The sequence below is a fragment of the Salvia hispanica genome, chromosome 5, assembly GCF_029641045.1.
Source record: "Salvia hispanica isolate PSC_SH4W2 chromosome 5, Shi_PSC_v1, whole genome shotgun sequence".
NCBI classification, from domain to species: domain Eukaryota; kingdom Viridiplantae; phylum Streptophyta; class Magnoliopsida; order Lamiales; family Lamiaceae; genus Salvia; species Salvia hispanica.
The window spans coordinates 45,925,589-45,948,206 of NC_142696.1; the positions used below are offsets into that span (position 1 = coordinate 45,925,589).

Genomic DNA, 22,618 nt, shown 5'->3' on the forward strand with positions numbered 1-22,618 from the left:
AGAGGTAGGTTCCCACGTGATCACGGTTTCCACATGCAAATAGTATTATATAAGAAGGAGAGGGAACTGTCCAATAAAGTTTATGTTCGCATGAATTGTGGTTGATAATGCAAGGGTTATTGTGTAATAGTATTTGAAATTGGGATAGAAATGTTTGGATGGTAATACCAAAATGTGAAATTGGGATAGAAATGTTTGGATGGCAATACCAAAATGGAAAGGGATATTGGCACCTAACATTATGGAACTTTCAAAAATTTGGATTTTTTGCACGAACTTTGAAATTGGTAAATAATATCACGAGCTTTATCCCGAGTTTGTTATTTCCCACCAATGAAAAAATTCCCGGAAATAATATCATGATATAGATTTTTTTCGTAATTTCTCAACAACAACTTCGAGAGTTTCAAGATTTTCTATATTTGAGAATAGTTTTTCTTGAAGAACACCCTCCAAATTTGTTCTTCAATCTATTAATATAGCTGGAATTTTTTCACCGGTGAAAAATAACAAACTCAGGGTATAGTTCGTGATATTATTTGTCAATTTCAAAGTTCGTGGAAAACACCCAATTTTTTTAAAGTTCCATTAAGAATTTGTTTTTGTTCCATGTGAAGTTTTATAATTTCTCGACATCATCAAATATACTAATATGCTAAGGTTCATAATTGAATTCTGTGTTGAGCACTTGAGCTACAATTACACACTTGTTGTCTCTAACTCTTATGTATCAAATTTACCGTAATTAATCTACAAATCTTCCATTATTTCCATTTTTAAATGGCTGGAAAATCATATTCGATCTCAAACAAAAAACAATAGTCAGTAAATATTATAGGTCCTGCTCATTAAAACAGCTATAGACAGAAACAAAAAACAGTACCATTCTCCCGCCCCCACCACGACCATTGATCACATGATACTTAAATAAACTACTCCTCCGTAGGGAACAAAATATTTATAAGTTGAATAGGGAACAAAGTTGATTGTTATCTTATTTATTAAATTACTTTAATAAAAATGTCTAGTGCATAAATGAATATCATATGGTTCAGGTTCATAATTCTTTGACGCTAAAAGTAAATTCTTTTCAAATTCTTGCCACTAACAGTAAGATATGTTCCTATAACGTATCAATCCACCTCTAATTTAGTTTGGACTGTTAGTAAAATTTGTAAAAAACTAATGCTAAATTTTGTGTGTTATTCTTAAATTTCAAGTTCGATGCAAAACCATTATATATTTAATTAATCATATATAAGCACATAGATAAAATAGTGGGTGGCTAAGCTGATGATTTAATTCGATAATGAATAAAGAGAAAGCATACACTAGCAATATTGAATCATGTCACAAAATAGATTTCGAATAAGAAATGCAATCACGGGTTCTGTAACTTTTGTCAGTGTGAGCTTGACTGTATTTTTCAATCTTTACTTTAATCATTGATCGAATTCAATTCCGCAAGATTTCAACTTTACATAAATTTTAATTTTAATTTAAATGTCGCACTCACATATAATGTGGATTTGTTTATGATCGGATCAATCTGCGTATAGTCAAATTATATATTAAAGCCAAAACCCAAATACGAGTTGTAAGAATATTTTCAATTCGAACTTGAACATGACTTGCATACGATACAAATCTGTAAGCAGAACAATTTTATTCATGCTAACAAGATATGAAATTGATATCGCGCGATAACCACATGATGATTACTTGAGAAAATTCATGCATATTGTGGAAGAGATATAACCCATCAGAGCGGGTGGCCACAAAGACAAGAAATGAAGGTGACACATGATAATGATAGTAATGCCAGTAGGTTATTCAAACCTGACCAAAACCCAATATGACCCAATTCATTATATTGTGTCCTTATTGAAATGACCAAATAAGAACACATATTTAATTGCTTGTCTTAATGGGATTTCTTCCTCTTTACATTGAGTTTATGTATCCTAAAGATCATTTTTCAAGTTTGGATAGACTAAGCTAAATACATAGATGTAGTCCACTTTTATATTTGGTAATTGTAAAAATTACTTACTCCTTTCGTCGCACAAAAGATGTTACACTTGTGAGGCGGCACAGGGTTTTAGGAGGTTCTTTTTAATGTGTTAAATGGGGAGAGAAAATATAACTTTTAAATTAGTGGAGAAAGAAATTTTCCAAACTAAAAAGGAAAGTATGACATCTATTACGGGACGGAAGAAGTACTATAAAGCTTGAACTTCTCACTCTGTCTCAAGATATCGTAAGATGAAGGCGAATGATGAGTGGCAGATCATTTGCATCTAAATTCTTGTTTTTTAATAATTTTAGATGAGTTTTTGTGGTATTACATTTTGTTAGGGGTGTGCATTCGGGTTTCGGTTCGGTTTTTCGCCCAAACCGAGTTAAAATTGAAACCGAATCGAACCGAAAAACCGAAAACCGAACTTAAAAAATCGAACTAAACCGAAAAAACCGAAACAAAAAACCGAAAAAAATTGTATATTTTAATATATCTAATTTATTTTATTTTATATATACTAATAGAATATAAATATATATAATATATATAATATTTATTATATAAAAATATATTAGAAGAATATATGTTATATATATGATATAATATACTAAATTAATAGGATAAAAATATATAATAATATATTTAAAATATAATTCGGTTTTTTAGTTTTTTTTTCGCCCAAACCGAACCGAACCGAAAAACTGAAATTTTTGTATTTTTAAAACCGAACCGAACCGAAAAACCGAAAAAAACGAACCGAATTTCAAAATTTCGGTTTGGTTCGGTTCGGATATTCGATTTTCGGTTATTTTGCTCACCCCTACATTTTGTATCTCTCAGTTTTCTTTATTAAAATATTTAATATATTTTTTTCTCTATTTTATTTCACTAAATAAATTCACCTAAAATTCTGCATCATCACTGAAAAAATGATGGAGTGAATAGTACTTAGTTTTAGCTTAAGTATTTTATATTATTAAGCATCTCCATCCATGCTCTTGCCAAAGAGCATCGAAGTGGACCCAAACCCACTTTTATTCATTTTTACTCCCTACTCTTTCACAAGAGCACAACACCCACATCTATGCTCTTCCGTAAGAGCATACTCAAGGGTCCCACCATTCCATTATCTAATTTAAATACTTCAATTACTAAAAACATTTCCACAATATTTAAATGCATTAAAAATACCCGATACCATTACAAATTACTAAAAAATTAAAAATTACATGATTAAAATCTTAAAAATTAAAAATTACATAATTAAAATCCTAAAAATTGAGATTGAGAGAGTTGTTTGGTATAGTGTCATTTTTTTGTGTTTGAAATGGGAGTATTTATAGATGAAAGTATGAATTTTGGGATAAAAATAATGAAAAAATAAATTAAAAGTATAAAAAAAACTGATATATTTTATTAGGAAGTGGGAAAATATTTTTTTTATTAAATTTGAATTTTTAAGATTTTTTAAAAAATAATAATAATAAAAAATGATAAACTAACAACTAATCAGAGCATGCCACATCGGCTACTCGTGCTCTTGCCGTTGGCACGAATGTGCTCTATGCATAGAGCATGGCTGTGCCAACGGTAAGAGCACAGCAGTGGACAGCAGGGACGTGCTGCGCTGTCATTGCGGACGACGTCCTTCCCCAAAAATATTGTTGAGGATGCTTATAAATTTAAAAAGATAAAAGTGTAATCCGTGTTGAAGGACAGAATCTTATATATGTGGACTGGATTTCGCAAGAGCATGTGTAGATAAATGTTCTCAGTTAAATGTTCTCGACACTGGAATCGGTACCAATCCTAAACTTAATTAATTGTTAAGTATTGCATATAAATTAAATCTTGTCCCCCAGCTTCATAAAGACAATGAGAAAACAACAATATCATCATAGGTTAGAGATAATGTAGGTAGTGCCTCAAGGGTGTGGATTCAAATTGGGCTAAAAATAAATAAGATATAGTTGCATGAAATTCAATACATATCAAAATATTTTCATGTCCTAAAAGTTGTGTAATGTGAGATTTCAATATATAAAATTCAAAACAAATATTCAGTCTTATTTCTACGCAAGCATACTATATAAACTCAGCATGTTTGTTTTATGTTTGTGGGTCCGCCTAAAAAGCATGTTTGTTAGAGCACTCCCAATGGGTCGGCGTTAAATCCGGCGAAAAATCGCCGATTATCGCCGGATTATCGCCGAGCGTTGGAGTGAATTCGGCGATAATTCGGCGATAAAACTCCCTTATTATCGCCAACTCCCTTATTATCGCCGATTTATCGCCGAATCATCGCCGACCACTGTGGGCGCGATTCGGCGATAAATCGGCGATAAATTTTTTTTTTAATTAATTTTTTTTTTAAATCTTTGTTTTTATTTGTAGTTTTTGTAGTTTTTTTTATTTGTAGTTTTTTTTAAATCTTTGTTTTTTTAAATCTTTATTTTTTTAAATCTTTGTTTTTTATAGTTTTTATTTGTAGTTTTTTTTAAATCTTTGTTTTTTTAAATTATTGGTTTTTTATGTTTTTTATTTGTAGTTTTTTTTTTCTCGTTGTATTATATTTTCCAATGATTAATACAACGATGAATTGTTCATTATAAATCTATTTATTAAACACATTTGTAGGGAAAATTAAACAATATTAAAAATGATGATGTAAAAATGAAATGTTGAGTTAGGGAGAAATAAGGGAGAAATAAGGGAGAAACCATTGGAGTAGTTGGCTAAAAGTTGGCTAAAAATTGGGGATAAATTTTGGTGATGATGTGGCGCTGATGTGGCAGGAGTTAGGGAGAAATAAGGGAGAAATAAGGGAGACCATTGGGAGTGCTCATGTTTTAAACTTTTAATGAATGTGTTGCGGTAAATTCGGGTTGGGCGTTATATTTGTATAATGCTCAAATTTGGACTTCCATTGGGCTAGATCCAATAGATCTGTCACTGGTCAACTATTGATAATGTCTATTACGATAATTTGTCGTATTCATTTATGTGATTTAAAAGTTTACCTATCAATATTTATATAAACAATAGTAGTGTGTCTCATATCATCACATCCTAATAATATATTTTTTCTTCAAAATAAAAATTATTCATAAAATAAAAGATCATGATACATTATGCATTTTTTGGGATTTTGTATGCCATTTCTACTGTAGGATTTATAGTAGTATTCATATATTAGTAGATTAAATGTCCATAATTTCACCTGGCATTCCGGGATCAATAATTAACGAAAAATACGAAAGGTCATTATTAATCAGTTTTAGGTCATTTTTGTAAAATCCAAATTTGATGTTATTTTTAATCATTTTAGGTCATCCTTACGAAAATGACATAAAACTGAACTAACGATAATCTAAAAATTACTACCATATGTTTAATTCTGCGTTTTATTTTAAGGTTGAGTTTTACATTAGATCAAAATCCCTAACTTGCATAATGATAAACAAATTGATGAGTGGTTTAGATTGCCGCACGTACAACTTGACGATTATTTCATCTTTAACTTGAATTTCACAAGATCGAATTAATCGAGGCTATAATAATAATCTTATTAAAGTATTTGCATAGTAAATATTAGTAATGCACATGTTTCTTACCTCTAGGTATCACGTTCTTGTCATTAATGGGCTCAACAACTTAAAAGTAATGGCATAGAAATTATAATAATGAAGTTGTGTTTACCGCCCAATTGTACGTATATATGGTATGGTGAAAAGCTTGACCAATGAATTATGAATCATGTCTTCAATTTGGGTTTGAGTTTGAGTAAAGTATTGGGTGGGGGACCTCGGATTCTTCGAAATAATTAGATTCGATTATTCAGTACTAGTAAGAGCAACTCCAAGGGAAGAAGTTTGAGTTTGAGTAAAGTATCAGGTGGGGGACCTCGGATTCTTCGAAATAATTAGATTCGATTATTCAGTATTAGTAAGAGCAACTCCAAGGGAAGAAGATAAATGAAAAGGGTATATCATGTTTATATCTTCTCAAAAAGTGTAATATACCTTTCTAAAAATCAATCAACTACAAGGATAAAAGGTATATAGAAAGGTATATCATTTAAAAAAAAAAAATAGTACAAAAGCATTACAAAAACATAAAGTGTATCTCAAATACATTCCTCCTTGGAGAATGATTTTTTATGAAAAGAAGGTAAATATGGTGGCTATGTAATTTTACCTCTTAATTGATGGAGAGGTAAAGATACCTCTTCAAAATGGGAAAAAGTATAATACCTTCTCAAATACCTCTCCCCTTAAATAATGATTTTTCATGAAAAAAAAATAAATTGGTAGTTATATTAATTTACCTCTCCATTTATCTCTCCCCTTGGAGATGCTCTAATAGTTTACACTTTCCAAATTAAATTATTCATCGCATGATTATAATTTTATTGATCTGCACGGTTCCGTACATCAATTAAAAATAGTTGATACATTTGCCGGTGGCGGTAGGTGTTGTTTGTTGCAGATGTTGTTTCGTGATTTTGGCAGTCTATTACTCCCTCTATTTCACTTTAGAATTCCCGTTTTATCATATTCTTGGTGTCCCACTTTAAAAGTCTCGGTTGAAATATTTCATAAATAATATTAGGCTCCATATTCCACTAACTTTTTTCCACCCACATTTTATTATAAAACTAATATAAAAAAAATATGACTCACATTCCACTATCTTTTTTCATTAACTTTCATTTTCATTTCTTAAAAGCTGTGCCGAACTCAACCGGGACTCCTAAAGTGGGACGGAAGGAGTAAAAAATTAGAATCATCTGAAACGATACGAGTTTTAATGTACAATTGGAAAAGTAAGTGCGAAGAATTGGTAAAGTAAGAGAGAGGAAAAGAAAAATGACTAAGGTAAGAGAGAGGAAGAGAAAAAGTAGTGTAAGTAGAGTTAGTGGATTGTGGAGTTCATATCCTAAAATAGAAAGATTCTAAAAATTATATTTTTAAGGAACGGCCAAAAATGAAAATAGTTGCTATTTTTAAAAAGCGGAGGGAGTATATTTTAATATAAAATTGAATTATCCAAATGATCTATGAACTTTATGTTTTACACACCAATAATTTTTCGACTTTAAAAATATTGCGATATTGCGGGTAGTCGTTGTACTAAGGTGGAATCTCATTCGTGATACTTTTTCACTATTAACCTTATTTTTGAACCGAAAATGCCTCCAAGGCATAGATAGTAATTTTGTCCATTCATAAAAAATAGTGAAAAAAAATACCATGACATTAACCCTTAAATTCAGGGATACTGCATGATATTTTTAAAGTTCATGAACTATTTTTGTTCAAAATTGAAAGACCTTTTATGTAGATTACCCTTTAGAATATTCCCTCTATCCCCCATTAATTGACACAAATTTCTTTTTTTGTTCGTTCTCAATTAATTGGTATCCTTATATACTCTTTTTGTAATGGATCCCACATCTCACTACTCATTCTACTAACTTTTTATTAACACTTTATTTGTCCCACTAAAAATGATTTTTTTTTCTTTTTGGTTTGTCTCATTAACAATAAAACTATTCATAAAATGGAAATAACATCATCTTTACTTTTTTTTCTCTCCTACTTTTCTCTTTCTTTATTAACTCACAAAACACTATATAAAATCTCATACCAAAAATCAAATATTTCACATTTATTGGGACGTAGAGAGTATATAAATAATAAAATTAGAAATCACATTTCACTAATTTTTTCCACTCACTTTCCATTATATTTTTTAAAATTTGTGATAGTCAAACGGGTACCAATTAATGGAAGGTGTAAGGAGTAATAAAATAATTCCTCCGTCCGCTTTAGGAGTCTCAGTTGAGTTCGGCACGAATTTTAAAAAATGTAAAGGGAAGTTGGTGAAAAAAGATAGTTGAATGTGGGTCCTACTTTGTCATATTAGTTTTATAATAAAATGTGAATGGAATAATGTTAGTAGAATGTGGGGTCTAATACTATTTATGGAATATTTCAATCGAAATTCCAAAAAGTGGGACGCCTAAAAATGGTAAATTGGGACTCCTAAAATGGAACGAAAGGAGTAATTTTGAAATATAGAGTAATAGTTACACTAGAATAAAAAAGAGAAACCTTTTTTATTAGACGAAGTGAGTTATTAAAAATTATAAAAATATAAGTATAAATACTGGTCAATCACTGTACCAATAAATGATCTAAGTCTATAGGTAGGTTCTTGTCACAATGTCATAAAAACTTCTTACTACATCAACCATCAATCAATATAAATATTTAATATACTTCCTCCGTTATTGAAATATTGTCCACTTTAGCTCATCATAGATTTTAATAAATATAATAAAAAGTGAATTGAAAAAGTTAGTGAAACGTTGATCCTAATTTTATATTTCAGTTTTATAATAAAATGTGAGTAGGAATAAGTTAGTTCATTATAAAAAATGGTAAAAAGTAAAATTGGATAAATTTTATGGGATGGACAAAAATAGAAAAATAGAACAAATTTTAAAGGAATGAAGGAGTAGTATTAATATTGAAAGTTACTTATATTAATATCAATAAGTCAGTTTAATGTCAATATTAATATGATAACTTTTTAAGGGGTGAGTTCTCAATTAGCAATTGATTACAAATTGACTTAAATAATAATTTTGTACTAGTAATAAAATGTTAACCAATGGCCAATTTCATGACATCAAGTATCAGCCTATTAAATTTAAATTTAATTACAAATTTAGGAATATTTTCACTAAAATGTAAACATTATAAAATTTGTAGATTTATTTTCATTTTCTTTTTTATCCTTTCCATTTCTCTGTTTTGTCCGTTTAGAATCATAGCCTTAATTTTTCTTTAATTTCGCATTTTAAAATTTATATTTATGGTGAAACGGATAGCGGATAACAGGTAATTCACATCCTAACCCGCTACCCGACATCAACGGAAAATAGGGCGAGATCGGGTAACGTGTTTTAAATTTTTGCGGGTATGTATACCCTATACCCGCGCGGGTATACTCGATAAACGATCCGATAATACCCGATATGTTTAGGGTTAGGGTTCTCAAATTTTATATTTTAGTTAATTAATTTCAAATATATACTACCCGATACACTTTATTCCCAATTGTATCTCCTCTGATCTCTTTTATAATTAATTTCTGTTGGAAATAGTGTAGCCTTTACACGGGCAACTCTTGCTATTACAAAAGAACCAAAAACTAGAAGGTAAATAAAACAAAAGAAATACAATAAGAGAACAAGATGCAAACTACTGTCTTCTTCAAGTCGAGTCGAGGTTTGGTGAATTATACCACTTGCATGACATAATTCTGCAAACGGCGCCACATATTCACCACCTCTATCACTTCGAACACACTTAATTCGACAATTAAGTTGATTTTCGGCTTCATTTTTGAAGTCTTTAAACGCTTCAATTGCCTCATCTTTACTTCTTAATAAGTAAATATAACAATACCTTGTGCAATCATCAATGAATGTGATGAAATACTTTTTACCACCTCTAGTTTGCACAAATTTTAAATCACATATATCTGTATGGATCAACTCTAGAGGTTTGGTGCTCCGTTCTACCGAGCGGAACGGCAGCTTGGTCATTTTTGCTTCAACACAAACTTCACATTTCTTTTGTGAATTAAACTCATCAACTTTTAGTAAATCAAGATTTACTAATCTTTTTATAGCATTTAGATTCACATGTCCTAATCTACAATGCCATAAATCGGCGTACTCAAGCAAGTAAGACGAAGAAGCATTCTTATTATCATTCACTTGATTCGGTACACGGCCAGTGGCCATTACATTAAGTTTGAACAAGCCATTGGAAAGATAACCTTTTCCAAGGAAAGTACCAAACTTGGATAACATAAACTTGTCAGAATCAAACACTAGCTTAAAGCCATGACTAACAAGCAAACTACCAGAAACAAGATTTTTGCTGATGTCTGGGACATGCAGCACATCCTTCAGCTTCAGCTCACGACCAGATGTCATTAAGAGCTTCACTTCTCCCATCCCAACGACTTCAGACGAGTCTTGGTTTCTGAAGCTTCGGGAATGGTACAAGTGTAGTGTGTGCAGTGCGTGTTGCAATATTCAAACAAGGAAATAGCAGGTTCCCTAGATCCAGCAAGTCCACTAGATCACTTGGTCTAGGAACTCGTGGTCATGCGGAATTTCGGTCGTCGGACACACAAGTACTTCCCCTTCTTAAAAAAAAACCCTCAACCACTTTACTAAACCTAGTATAGGGAAGTAGGGATCGATCCCACAGAGAAGGATGTGTAGACTCGAAATCAAGGATTTGGGAGTATTTTTTGTGTTGGCTGCTGCCACGCATTTTCTTGGGTTGAGGAAAATTAAAATTAACTTGACTTGGGAATCTTAGAAAGAAACTTAACCTAACAACTAGACCTAGGAGATAATTCTACGGTGGGACCACATCTAAAAAGCAGAGTACGACTGGAAAGTGGCAGAATAACTATCTCTCGTACTAACTGACAGTGACATCGTCTTCTACAACCAAATTCGCATAAAACTTCTTGAGAAAACACATAAGCAAATCAAAAACAGGGCTACTAACTTGAAATCAAATCTATGCATAAATAACGAAGAACTTAACAGATCTGCATACCTAGACGAAGTGAAATAGAAAACAAGAGGAAATAAAACAAGTCTATCAACTACTGTTTCTTTCACACGCCAAAACCAACTTCAGACGCTAAATCCACTCCGGATCCAAGCATCCGACACGAACTCCAAACAGAAGAAATTCTCCATCACGTCAGATTTTACAAATTTAAGCTCCGAACACTCAATCAACCACAGATCTGTCACCAAATTCCACATCAAACACCTCAATAACGAATAAACAGAGATCGACATAGCAATTTAAGAATTACGCTAACAGCAGAGAGATCTAAGCAAAATAACTTGAAATTAAACAGATAAACGCAGATCCATTAACGGTAAGCAGTTAAACATCATCAACATCAAAGTCGACTCCCAAAAGTGAAGTTCGACGGTGGAAACTAGCAAAATAGCTGAAATTAAAAGTAATTGTATCTTCGCCCTCACTAGGACGGTGTTGCCAAACAAGAAACCTTAGAAAATACCCCCTATCACGATTACCCCAGAACCATTCCCAAGTGTGTGTAAAAATTGTATGAGCTAAGAAGAGTGAAAAACTATATGCTCTGCGTTGCATGCTCTTCTTTATATATAGGCGTTTTAGGTGGGCCCAGCGAGGTATCGATAATGACTTTGTTGCCCTCAGCTGTAGACTCCTCTGTCACGCCACTTTTCTTTGTAAATTCTGCTCATTTTCACTCCTTTCTCTCGCTAGACCATCTCCTTCCTTACTTCCTTGATCTAGCGCTTTTCTTCACACACCTGGCTTAGGAAACGTGTTAGACCCAACAAATTATAACATTTTTTTGCGCATACCGATGCATGAAATTAGCCTTATCAGTTTTCCATGTGGAGCTTCTTCCCTTCTACTTGCTTGTAGGTCGAAAATTGGCTACGATCAGAGCACACATGCACAGTAGCTTCGGTGTCAACAAACCAAGCCTTCGGATTGTCAACATGGTTCACTTCAGAAACCACAGTAGCCAAGTCATCATCGTTGAAGTCTCTCTCGACCATGTTAGCACTCTTCTTGAATTTCATCCTTTTAGGCTTTCGGCAGTCCTTCGCCATGTGGCCCGGCTTATCACAGTTGAAGCAGTTGCCTTCAAACTTTCGGACAGCAGCTACCTTCCCCTTGCCCTTGTCATTTTCCCTTGGGCGGGGACGCTTGGAAGATCCTCCCTTCTCCATCAGATTTGTCTTGGCATGTTCAGGCCCTCCTGACTTCTGTTGGTACCGCCTATTATCCTCTTCTACACGAAGACGGACAATCAGGTCTTCCGGCTTCATCTCCTTTCTCTTGTGCTTTAGATAGTTCTTGAAATCTGTCCAGCACGGAGGAAGCTTCTCGATCATTGATGCAACAACAAACTGGTCTGGCAAGGCCATCCCTTCAGCGTGGACATCATGGATAATGATTTGCAATTCTTCAGCTTGCTCTACCACAGAGCGAGAGTCCACCATCATGTAGTCCAGAAATTTTGCGACTACAAATTTCTTTGTACCGGCGTCCTCGACGCGATACTTCTTGTCAAGAGCCTCCCACAAAGCTTTGGAGGTCTTAGCCCCGGCAAAGATGGAATATATACTATCACCCAAGCCGTTCAAGATATAGTTCTTGCACAAGAAATCTCCTTGATGCCAAACATCATAGGCAGCCCGGACATTAAAGTCCGTCTCCTCCTCCGGTATAGTTGGAGCATCCTCCTTGAGGAAATTAGCAACACCCAACGTAGTTAGGTAAAACAACATCTTTTGTTGCCAACGCTTGAAATCCAAGCCCTAGAATTTTTCAGGCTTGTCAGCTTGAGCCATGTCCCTTGAGGTCGAAACAGGTGCCATCGTTGAGGTGTTAGCGGATGCAGAAGATGATCCAATGTTGTTGTTTCCGTTCCCTCCAGCTTCGGTCGACATGATTTCCGCAAGAGTACACTATCTCGTCTTGCGATTGTTGGAAATAGTGTAGCCTTTACACGGGCAACTTTGCTATTACAAAAGAACCAAAAACTAAGAAGGTAAATAAAACAAAAGAAATACAATAAGAGAACAAGATGCAAACTATTGTCTTCTTCTAGTCGAGTCGAGGTAACCCTCTCTCCGCAAGACGAGATACGTCCGCTAGTGCTCACGGATTGGCGCAACGTCCCCAAAGATGAAACGACTTTCCTCCTACCGAGTTGAAGCACCTCAAACTCGTAGGCTCCGGCGAACTTGAATTGGAGTCGAGAACCGAGCTATGCAATGCTCCTAAGATGCGAACTAGAATGCTTGAGAGCTTAGAGAGAAGAGAGAATGATTGTTGGTGTGTTCTCATCTCTCAAACCACACCTATTTATAGGAAAGGGGAGCCTACATGAAAGGTCTTGGTATTAAGGCACTCCATAAACATTTTGGAGGTTACACCATATGAAAGGCCAAAGGCCTAGCCTTTAGGAATTTTCCGCATGTTACATATTTTCCTACAATTTCATCCCTGCTACCTCCAATGTCTCCACCCAGAGGAGTTTAGGTGAGTATATTTCTTTTAATTTTTTTCATTCTATGCAAAACAATAGAGCACAGTAGCGCCAACACATACATAGTGTATCTCGTCTCGTGTACGGTGCATCAATGGGATTCACGATTTTATATTATTGATATACTATATGTACAGAACACATACATATATAGGTACACATGTATATTAATAAGACATACATATATTATCATATAAATTATAAAGTACACAACAAAACTCAAATGATGGCAGCGGTTTGGGTACCCGCAACTACAGGTTCGAGATACCTGATGCGGGTATCGGATTATCCGTGTAACCATACGAGTCGGGATTGGATAGTACAATATTAAACTTTTCGGGTTCCGATACCCGCAAAATCGGGATGGGGTATCCACGAGTACCCGTTTCGACACCCCTATGTCATATCATCACATAACTTTAACCAACATTTTCTATCAAATCTTAATTTTACACTACCAAGTAGATATTGAAATTAGTTATGTACAAAAAAGTGATATGTGTATTTTAATACAACAAGTAAAATTTTTGGTACATCTTAACATAAATAAATTATTCTTACGCATAAAATTATTTTGTAAATAACACTATACAAGAGTCGGACAATATTTTGTCTCGAAAAAATATTGACTCAGACCTTCAAATTATTATGATGCACCTAAGATTAGAATGCCATTTGTTGTTTTCTGAGGGACTAGTTTTTGTTGATCGCTCGAAGTCATTTTGCATTCTTAATTGATGAAAAATAAACTCTAAGATATCTATTTATTAAGAATGGTGGTTTGGGTCCGAAGAGTATGCAAAAAAAAAAAGCTGAACCATGAAAAAAGAGAGGAAAATAAGCAAAAAAAGCACAAATATGGAAGGAATATAATGTGAAATTGTATCTTTTGCTTTAGAAAGTTTGAACATGTGCTTGAAAAAAAGAATTCCACATCCCAAAATGTCAAGACTTCGAGAATAAGAAATCTTTTGACTTTTATCACCTATTTTTTTTCATTCACCCATAAAAAAACTCGTAGCTTGATTTAGACATCTTTCTCTAGCGTAATTTCTCTATTCCATTAAAGATAATTTCATTCCTCATTCAGCCTTAATATTTTATTCACCATGGAGAAGTAGTTTAGAAGTTTGAGGTAGTTATTTCTCTAGTTTTTTGCTATTAACTTTTTGTAGTACATTATATTTTCCAATATCTTAAATAGTAAGGTTGCTAGGCCTGTTTTAGAAGCAAATTTATTAGTTAATGTTCTAAGCTTCTTGTGTATTTATTGTGTTCTTGTTGTTTGTTAGTAATTTGGTAAATTTTCGCCTTGCTTTGTTAGAGTAATTTTCGCATATTTTAGCGTAAGTTTGTTGGCTAATTTATTGTCTTTTTATTTATCTATATTTTAGTGAATGCTAATAAGTTCTTTGTATAAGCCCGAGGCAGATGATTATAGTGTGATTTATTAACTTATTTAATCCCGCAGCACAAAATTATATGGTTTATTTATAGGTTAAAATGTTTACATATGTTTGTATTGAACTGGACTTCACAGATTTTTAATTCTTACATCCGGTTTGTTTTTGGATGTTTATGAAGTAGTGGTTGCTTGTCACCACATATTGGCCCATAAAATATACTAAGTGCATTACCAAGACCATGGGCCTTTATCTTAATCTAATGGATCTATGAAGTCCAGTAAAGCTTTGCAAAGACGAATAGAATAAAATTAAAAATACACAAACAAAAAAAGAAGATGAAAATGAACTGAGACATGGCCATTATTAATGCTTTGTATAAAAGAATTCAAAGATCAAGCTTTAAATTATAAGGAATACGATTCTTTATTTCTTTTAGTGACCACAAAAATCATGGGAATTAAAGTTTGTTATAAGTAAATCCTAGTTCTAACTTATGAACTCTTGAAAAAAGCTTATACTAATGTCCCAAAAAGGATTTTCATAGTTTAGGCAACCCTCTTTTTAAAACAAAGACAACATTTTCATCAGTTTATGAAAGCTAATAATTAAGAATAAAAAAAAGTGACCCAATTAATATTTTTTGGCAACTTGAGTTTGGAAACATAATTAGTTTGGTTCTAAATTTATTCATAGATTAATATTGTCTCCACCTCAAAAAAAATAGTTCTATTTAATCATTTTAGTACGCTTCTAAAAAATTAGTTCAATTAATTCTATGGAAAGTTTTCACTACATATTATAATACTGTTGAGGTGGATTCCACTATCTATTTTAATAATACTACTTCAACTATTATTTTTTGTTTTCTCTCGTACCTTACAAATTTCATATTAAAACTCATTTCTCCCCAACATCACTATTCTTATAGAACGGATAAAGTACATAACATGGTAGGGTAATTGTGATTATTGGACTATATGTAGATGTTATAATACTATGATATGTAGCTTAAATCAAGTGGATTGTTTAAATAAAATTGGTGTTGAATTGTTCGACTTATGTATTTATCTATCTCGAATTCGATGATCACATTTACACAGAGTCAAAGCTACGAAATAAGACATGAGATGACTGGTTAAACGACACGTGCTGGTATAGATTGAGTGAAAAATCACAATCCCTGTCTAGTTAAATGTACGATTATCTATATATGGATTCATCTAACAAACTAAGTACATTGTTCCAATATTGATGTTGCGAAATTCCATTCCATCCATCTATATGTGATTATTCAGCCCATTCACATAAAAGTCCATTCAACACAAGAATTGGAAAAACTCAAAACCTCAAACAACTAAAATGGAGCTTCCTCCATATATATATATCATAACACAAAACTATAAAAATATTACATTATATTGAAGCACAAATTACCAATATCACATATGAACTCAATAAATGCAGACAATTATATATATATATTTGTTGAGACTTGAGCGGAATCAGAGTTGAGCCAAGCGGCTAATATCAAAGGGATGAGCATCGGAAGCCTTCTCAGCCCTATAGGCTCTCCTTCCGACAACCGTATTCGCAGCTTCCGTGGGATGAAACGCGTCCCAAAACAAGTACTCGTCTCTGTTCTGGCACGAAGGCTGCATTGGCAGGCATGTTATCTGCCCGTTGTTCCTCCCCACGCCGCAGCAACCAGCATTCGTCACTCTAAACCCGAAAGCCGACGGGTTGTTGATCAGATCTTGGAAAACGCCGTAGGCATCGATGTATATGAACCTCGCATCTGGGGTGTTGCCGTTGAATTCATCAACTATCCCTCTCAGCCTGCTGTTGAATATCTGGTTTGCGTTGTTGATCCTCGCCACGCATGTCCGCCCATCCGGGCTGTTCTGAGCCAGCGCGTTCGGGCTGCACCCGATCTGCCCTACTCCCAGCAGGACGAACTTCCTTGCTCCATAATTGTACAAAACCTGCAATCCCCAAAGTAATAATGAAAAATAAGTTACAAAATTTAGAAATAATAGTCATTCTAAAATAAAATATCAAATCATGAATTTTCAAATAATCGAATGTTGTTTATATTTAAATACTCTATGGCCATATATATCTCATCTTTCCATTTCGGTCTAACCGCCATTTCATGTTAATATATTTAATAATTAAGTCAACCATTCCACAAACTCATTTTATTATAAAATTGATACTACTATATGAAAGTGAGATTATTAGCACTAATGTTTTACGATTCTTATAAAACTCGAACCGCTGGAGTAATAAAATCTAAATAAAATACATTACATATTTTACTAAAACGGTGTCGTTGAGTATCACCATAAGACAAAGTTAGTGCACAATGAGGTCAGGGACGGATTTATATTAGACTCACAGGGGGCAAATGCCCCACCTAAAAAAAATCATTTATACTATTTTGATCATAATTTTAATTTTCGGAAATATCCCTTATATTTGCCCCTTCTCTAATCTTTAAAATATCTTTATGGCCGTGTTTGGTTGACGGGAAAGTAAAGTTGGCAAGGAAAATGATTCCTGGGAAAATGAATCCCGGGAATATGATTCATAGTAACTTTACTTTCCTGTGTTTGGAAAATATCAAGATTTTAAATTTATATTTAATTTAAACACCAAACTAAAAATATACTTACTATTTTTTATTTATAAAAAAAATAATAACATAAATTCTTAATAAACTATTAATTACAAATAATAATTATATTATTATATTTATTATTACAATGGATAGTTTAAATACGGATTATTTATCATAATATAAAATAATACATATAATTATAGTTTGAAATATTATACTCATTTATAATAATAATAATAATAATAATTAGTATTATAATTATAATATTTAAGGATGTTATAAGTGAATAAATTTAATAACTGAAAATTACACTATAACTTTATTGATTAATTATTAATTTATAATAATAATAATTATTATTTATCATACGATTTATATTATATAATTATATTTAAATTATTTAATAAATTATTAATTATTATTATGAATTATTATAAAATAAGTTATAATTATGATAATTTTAATCATAGTTATTTATTTTCTAAAATTAAGTAGTATGATTTATATTTTTAAATTATTTTAAAAATATTCTAAATAATAATAATAATAATAATAATAATAATAAAATTATACTATATTGCATTATATATGTAAGAATCCTAAAACTGGAAAAAAGAATACCTAAGAAAAGCTAGGATTCAGAATCCTGGAAAATTGTACTAACTTTCCTTGTTCTCGGATTCTGATTACTTTTCCAATTTGATTAAAAACTGAAACAAACACAGGAATTTAAAATTTAAGGAATCAGATTACTTTCCTAGACAGAATCCTGACAACCAAACATGGCCTATGTGTATTTTTGTTCCGTCTATATAGAATTTCTGGCTCTGTCCTTGAATGAGGCAATTGAAACAAATGAAATCTGATTTTCAAACATTATGAGACTAACTACAATTGACTAGATCTTTTCGTGATTTAAATAGCTATTATACCAAAAAATTAAATTCGGGTACGGAGAGATCTACTTACCCTTAATTGGTCTGTATATTGTCGGATAAGTACATCGGCGTACTGCTCCGTTGAGTACTGGCGGCTGGTGGTGTAATACTGAGGCATGAAGTAGTTGTTGAGGTAATCATTGCTGCCTACTCCGATTGAGTAGATGCACCTGCTCAGGTAGTTCGCGGCGGAGTCCTCGTCACCGATTATGTCCACTATTTGCGACACTGTGTTCTTGTAATTGTTTACTTGGCCGGTGAAGTCAATTCGAGCGCCCTAAAATTCAAAAAAAAAAAAACACACTTTGTTTTAGTCTATGAATGTTGCTACTTGATAATGTAAGGAAAAAACATAGACAGATGCCTACTAGTTGCTGGCCGGTTTCTTCTCGGATTCCGGCAGCTGCAGATGCGTAGTTCACTCCCCTCAGTATCTCTCGGCCTCGAGCCTGAGCGTAAGGTGGAATGTAGTCATCAAACCCTAGCAGCTCAGCTGTCACAATGAACCATTTTTAGACTATAAACAAATTAATGAAAAAAATTGAATTTAAGAAGTTTAACAAATTACATGGTCATATATGGAGTACTTACCAATGACATCTACTGTAGTTTTACCGTTGGAGAAGCGGCCGGTTGGGCCATCGGGGAAATCAATGCCGTAAGGCAAGTAGTTAGCCCTGGCCAAGGACTGAATGTTGTTGTTGTTTCCGTTATCAACCAATGAGTCACCAAATATGAAGTAACACGGAACTTGGGGCTCGGCTGTTACCGTGGCCAGGGCCACGGCTGCGACCACGGACAACGCCAACCATCTCCCAAGCCTACTTCCCATTATCTATATATATGTGTGAATTGAATAAAATGTTACTCTAAATTAAGTATGAAGCTGAAAAATGGAAGTAATTTGGATGAGGAAATAAAGAAGTAAAGGTGGAAAGGGCAGAGGCTGGTGTTGTGTGTGATTGAATTAAAGGCATGTATATATACACATGTATATTACAAGTTGATTTAGGAAAAACCAAGTTAGTGAAGTTGACTTATGTGTTGGTTATTATGCATAAGGATATGGGAGTTGGATAGGAGCATTGATTTCACGCGGATATAATGTGATACAGTTAGCATAAAGCTAATGGGGCATACCTGTTCTTCATTTCCATGGCAATGCATTACTCTCATCCTACTTGATTTTTAAAATTTCACCCATGTGATTCTAGTTTCATTTTCATTCATGTATGATTTACTATTATTAATTAAATGTAAATTGGATGAGAGGATATCTTCAATAAATCAATGAGTGTGACTTGGGGCTCTCTAGCCATACTTTGTCATAAAAATTAGAATCATGGAGAAAAAGTGCAATTATGATTTTAGAGGGTACCACAAAATATGCATAGAACGGTTGGAAACTGAAACTCGAACATGTATGGGTTAGGTGGAGTGCAACTACTACATTTAATGTTGAGACCAATTCAAATAGATTATTGAACAGTACTAGTTAGTTCGTGATAAAGTTGAGATTAATTCAAATAGTATAATCCCTACCGACGAGCTATTAGAATTATATCATTGTGTGTGTGTGTGAGAGAGAGGTCATGATGAAGAAAGTTGCTCTACATTTGCAATTTAGATTAAATTGGTAGATGAAGTTTATTGCATAGAGAAAGCTATTTAACAACAAGTATATTAATGTAATATTCACATTGATGAGAGAAGGATGAGACAATCAATGTAATTAAATAAGATGGCATTTATTTATGGTGTCTCAGTTAATATGGCAGTTGAAGAAACAGCGGCAAGGACCACCACCACTTTGGGCCTACTCTCAATATATGATTTCTTCTTCTTCTTTCCATCACTGTGATAGACATCCAACGTTGCCAATGCCAAGTCTCTACAACCAGGCCCCGGCTCTTACCAACATGGGCAGCTGGCGAGCATTGTCAGGATTGAAACGAGAGTATTTGGAACGTTGGAATTGTGCCCGATCTAGCAGGTTGATCAGGTCTTACGAACGACGTACTATGGTTTAATTTTGTTAAATTAAACTTTATAGATACAATAGACGTTCTGATTAGATGATCGTGGAATATCCACTTTAACCGAAAAAAATCAAAATCAGTTGATCATAAGGTCCTCATAAATAGTAGTGATGTCGCTACGTTATAAATAAACTTCTATTTGAACAAATAGGCTCGATGATGATACAAGATAATCTATGACTAGTCTAGCTAGGTCATATATATTTATTGATAGTTTTAATAATTTAAAAGGTAATTAACTTAGGGGGACATCTCAATAAAACTTCATTTTCTTTGCTGAGATGGATGCAGGGGAGATTCCCTTAGCTCTCGATTAAATGTCGGGTATTTTTCTATTGGAATTGCAAGGGTGCCGACAAGCGTAATTTTGGTCCGGAAATTGAGCCCAAATTCTTCTTTTGGTAGAAATTTAAAAAAGAGTTTCATAGAATAGCAACTTATTTCCTTTTAATTTTGAAAAGGGGAAAAATATATATTTCAAAGCCCAAACCACGTGATTTCACTTTTTTTATGGGTTATCACTTGTATTGTAATCGGCCAAATTTGATTCGATAACATATTGTTTGGGCAAATTTCCTAGCAATGCCCTTCTAATTTAGGTGACAATTCATGTTCCACTTTCTCTTTCTCAACAACTCCCATTTCCATTCATGGCTCCTTGGCCGTCAATTGGGTTCATGCCATATATCGGTTTTGGGGCTGTAATGACGTTCTACCAAATCTGAGCCTAGACTTTATATACAAAAAACACCTTTTTCTTTTGGGAGATGAAATATAAAATTCCAGTTTGCTTGATTACTAAAACTTTTTCTTTTTGCGGCTGAAATGTCTCGTTTTTTTTTATCAACTTAGCGTTAAGGAATTAGTGGAATGAGTTAGTGGAATATGTGATCCACCTAAAAAAATAATAAAAGTGAAATGAAATATTTATTGGTGAACAAATAAAAAAAAAAATGAGACATTTAATAACGAATTAAAGGAATATTTCAATTAGGATTGAATATTAACCCAATTAAATTATAACACATAAATAATCAAAATTGGACTGTTTTACAAATTAGTTATCCAAATAACAATTAACAAAATAAAACTCTAAATTTTTTTATTTCATGCCACGTCCAATGAGCTAGTCTAAAAAGCCCACGAAACTGAAACAGCTCCACCTCCGAGCCGCATCACTGTCAACTATAGCCGTGGCTTCTCGCAAGAGCACGAGAGAAACCGATTGTTGGAGAGTTGCTCGCTTGAACCAAGAAAAAAGGGAAAACAAGAAAAGGGTTAAAAGAACATTGATAGTTTGATACCGACCGAACAGAATAACTCAGTCCAAAAGACTAGCATATTAGGAGAGAAAACACATTTAGTCCATATATCCACACCAATTATTCTCACAATCATATGGGAATTGAGTCCGTAACAAACATAGACATATAATAAGGTAACAAAAATAAAACAAAAGAAGTGATAAACAAAAAGTGTCCACAATATGTTAGAAACAACCGTGGGCCCTTAGCCATCCCATCCCGTCTTGACGTCTTCCCAGGACAGGATGGTGAAGGGTCGCGTTGTGGGTGACCCATCCCGAAGGGCCTCCCGGTGTGGAGGAAGCCCTTATAGTATTTATTTTATTTATATATTTTTTAAATTAGTACTCCCTCCGTCCCATAAAAGTTGAGACAAAACTTTTGGGCACGGAGATTAAGAATTTATATTAAATAAATAGGAGAGATGAAAAAAGTAGGAAAGATAAGAGAGATTAAAGTAAATGATGAAATAAAGTAAGAGTGATTAGATGTTTTGTCTTTTGTTAAAAAAAGAAATGACTCAACCTTGTTGGGACGAACGAAAAAGGAATACGACTCAACTTTTATGGGACGGAGGGAGTAGTATTTAATTATGTTTAACTTTAAATATATATCTTAAAAATAAAAACAATTAAATGTTTTACATCCTATAAATATGACTAATTTTCATCATTATGTAGTTCATTGCCTACATATTAAATTTATAGGTAGCAGACCGATTAGCCTGCTAGGGTTATGGTTGAATATTTATAACCTGATAAAATCACAATTCATTCTACTTTAATAACTTTTTCAATTTATATACCTCTTACTTATCAATTGTGCATTAAAACTTGAACGAGACTAAAAGTGCTTATTCTTGTAGGAATAGAGAGAGTATATATTTTAATTTAATTAACGTAAAATGATTTTATACTAAAAAAATCTCAAACCAAAATAAATGATGGAGAAAATTATAGAATCAGAAAAAAGAAGAGAATCCAAATGTTTGTATTAACTGTCCATCACATGTATTGGAAAGGCAAGATTTGTCGTGATATTTAGTTCGGCGAGACCGACTTATTTAAGGAAACAAGTAGAGTGTTACTTCCTTTTTGTCGCATGATAACTGGAGACACTCATCTA

General features: G+C 33.1%; 1 protein-coding gene across 1 annotated transcript; it reads right to left on the bottom strand.

The window, feature by feature from the left end:
- Nucleotides 1-15,941: 15,941 nt before the first annotated feature.
- LOC125190585 (GDSL esterase/lipase At5g45670-like) lies at nt 15,942-19,137 on the bottom strand. The gene is made up of 4 exons (XM_048087915.2): nt 18,742-19,137; nt 18,519-18,643; nt 18,182-18,427; nt 15,942-16,574 (listed from the first exon to the last, which is right to left on the bottom strand). Exons 1-4 carry the CDS (start codon nt 18,980-18,982, stop codon nt 16,095-16,097), a joined length of 1,092 nt encoding a protein of 363 aa, XP_047943872.1. The 5' UTR covers nt 18,983-19,137; the 3' UTR covers nt 15,942-16,094.
- Between the last annotated feature and the right edge of the window lie 3,481 nt (nt 19,138-22,618).

Coding starts and splice junctions, on each gene's coding strand:
- LOC125190585 (XM_048087915.2), bottom strand. CDS start 18,982: ATGGGAAGTAGGCTTGGGAGATGGTTGGCGTTGTCCGTGGTCGCAGCC. Junction 18,644..18,741: donor AACTACAGTAGATGTCATTG/GTAAGTACTCCA, acceptor TCATTGTGACAG/CTGAGCTGCTAGGGTTTGAT. Junction 18,428..18,518: donor AAGAAACCGGCCAGCAACTA/GTAGGCATCTGT, acceptor TTTGAATTTTAG/GGCGCTCGAATTGACTTCAC.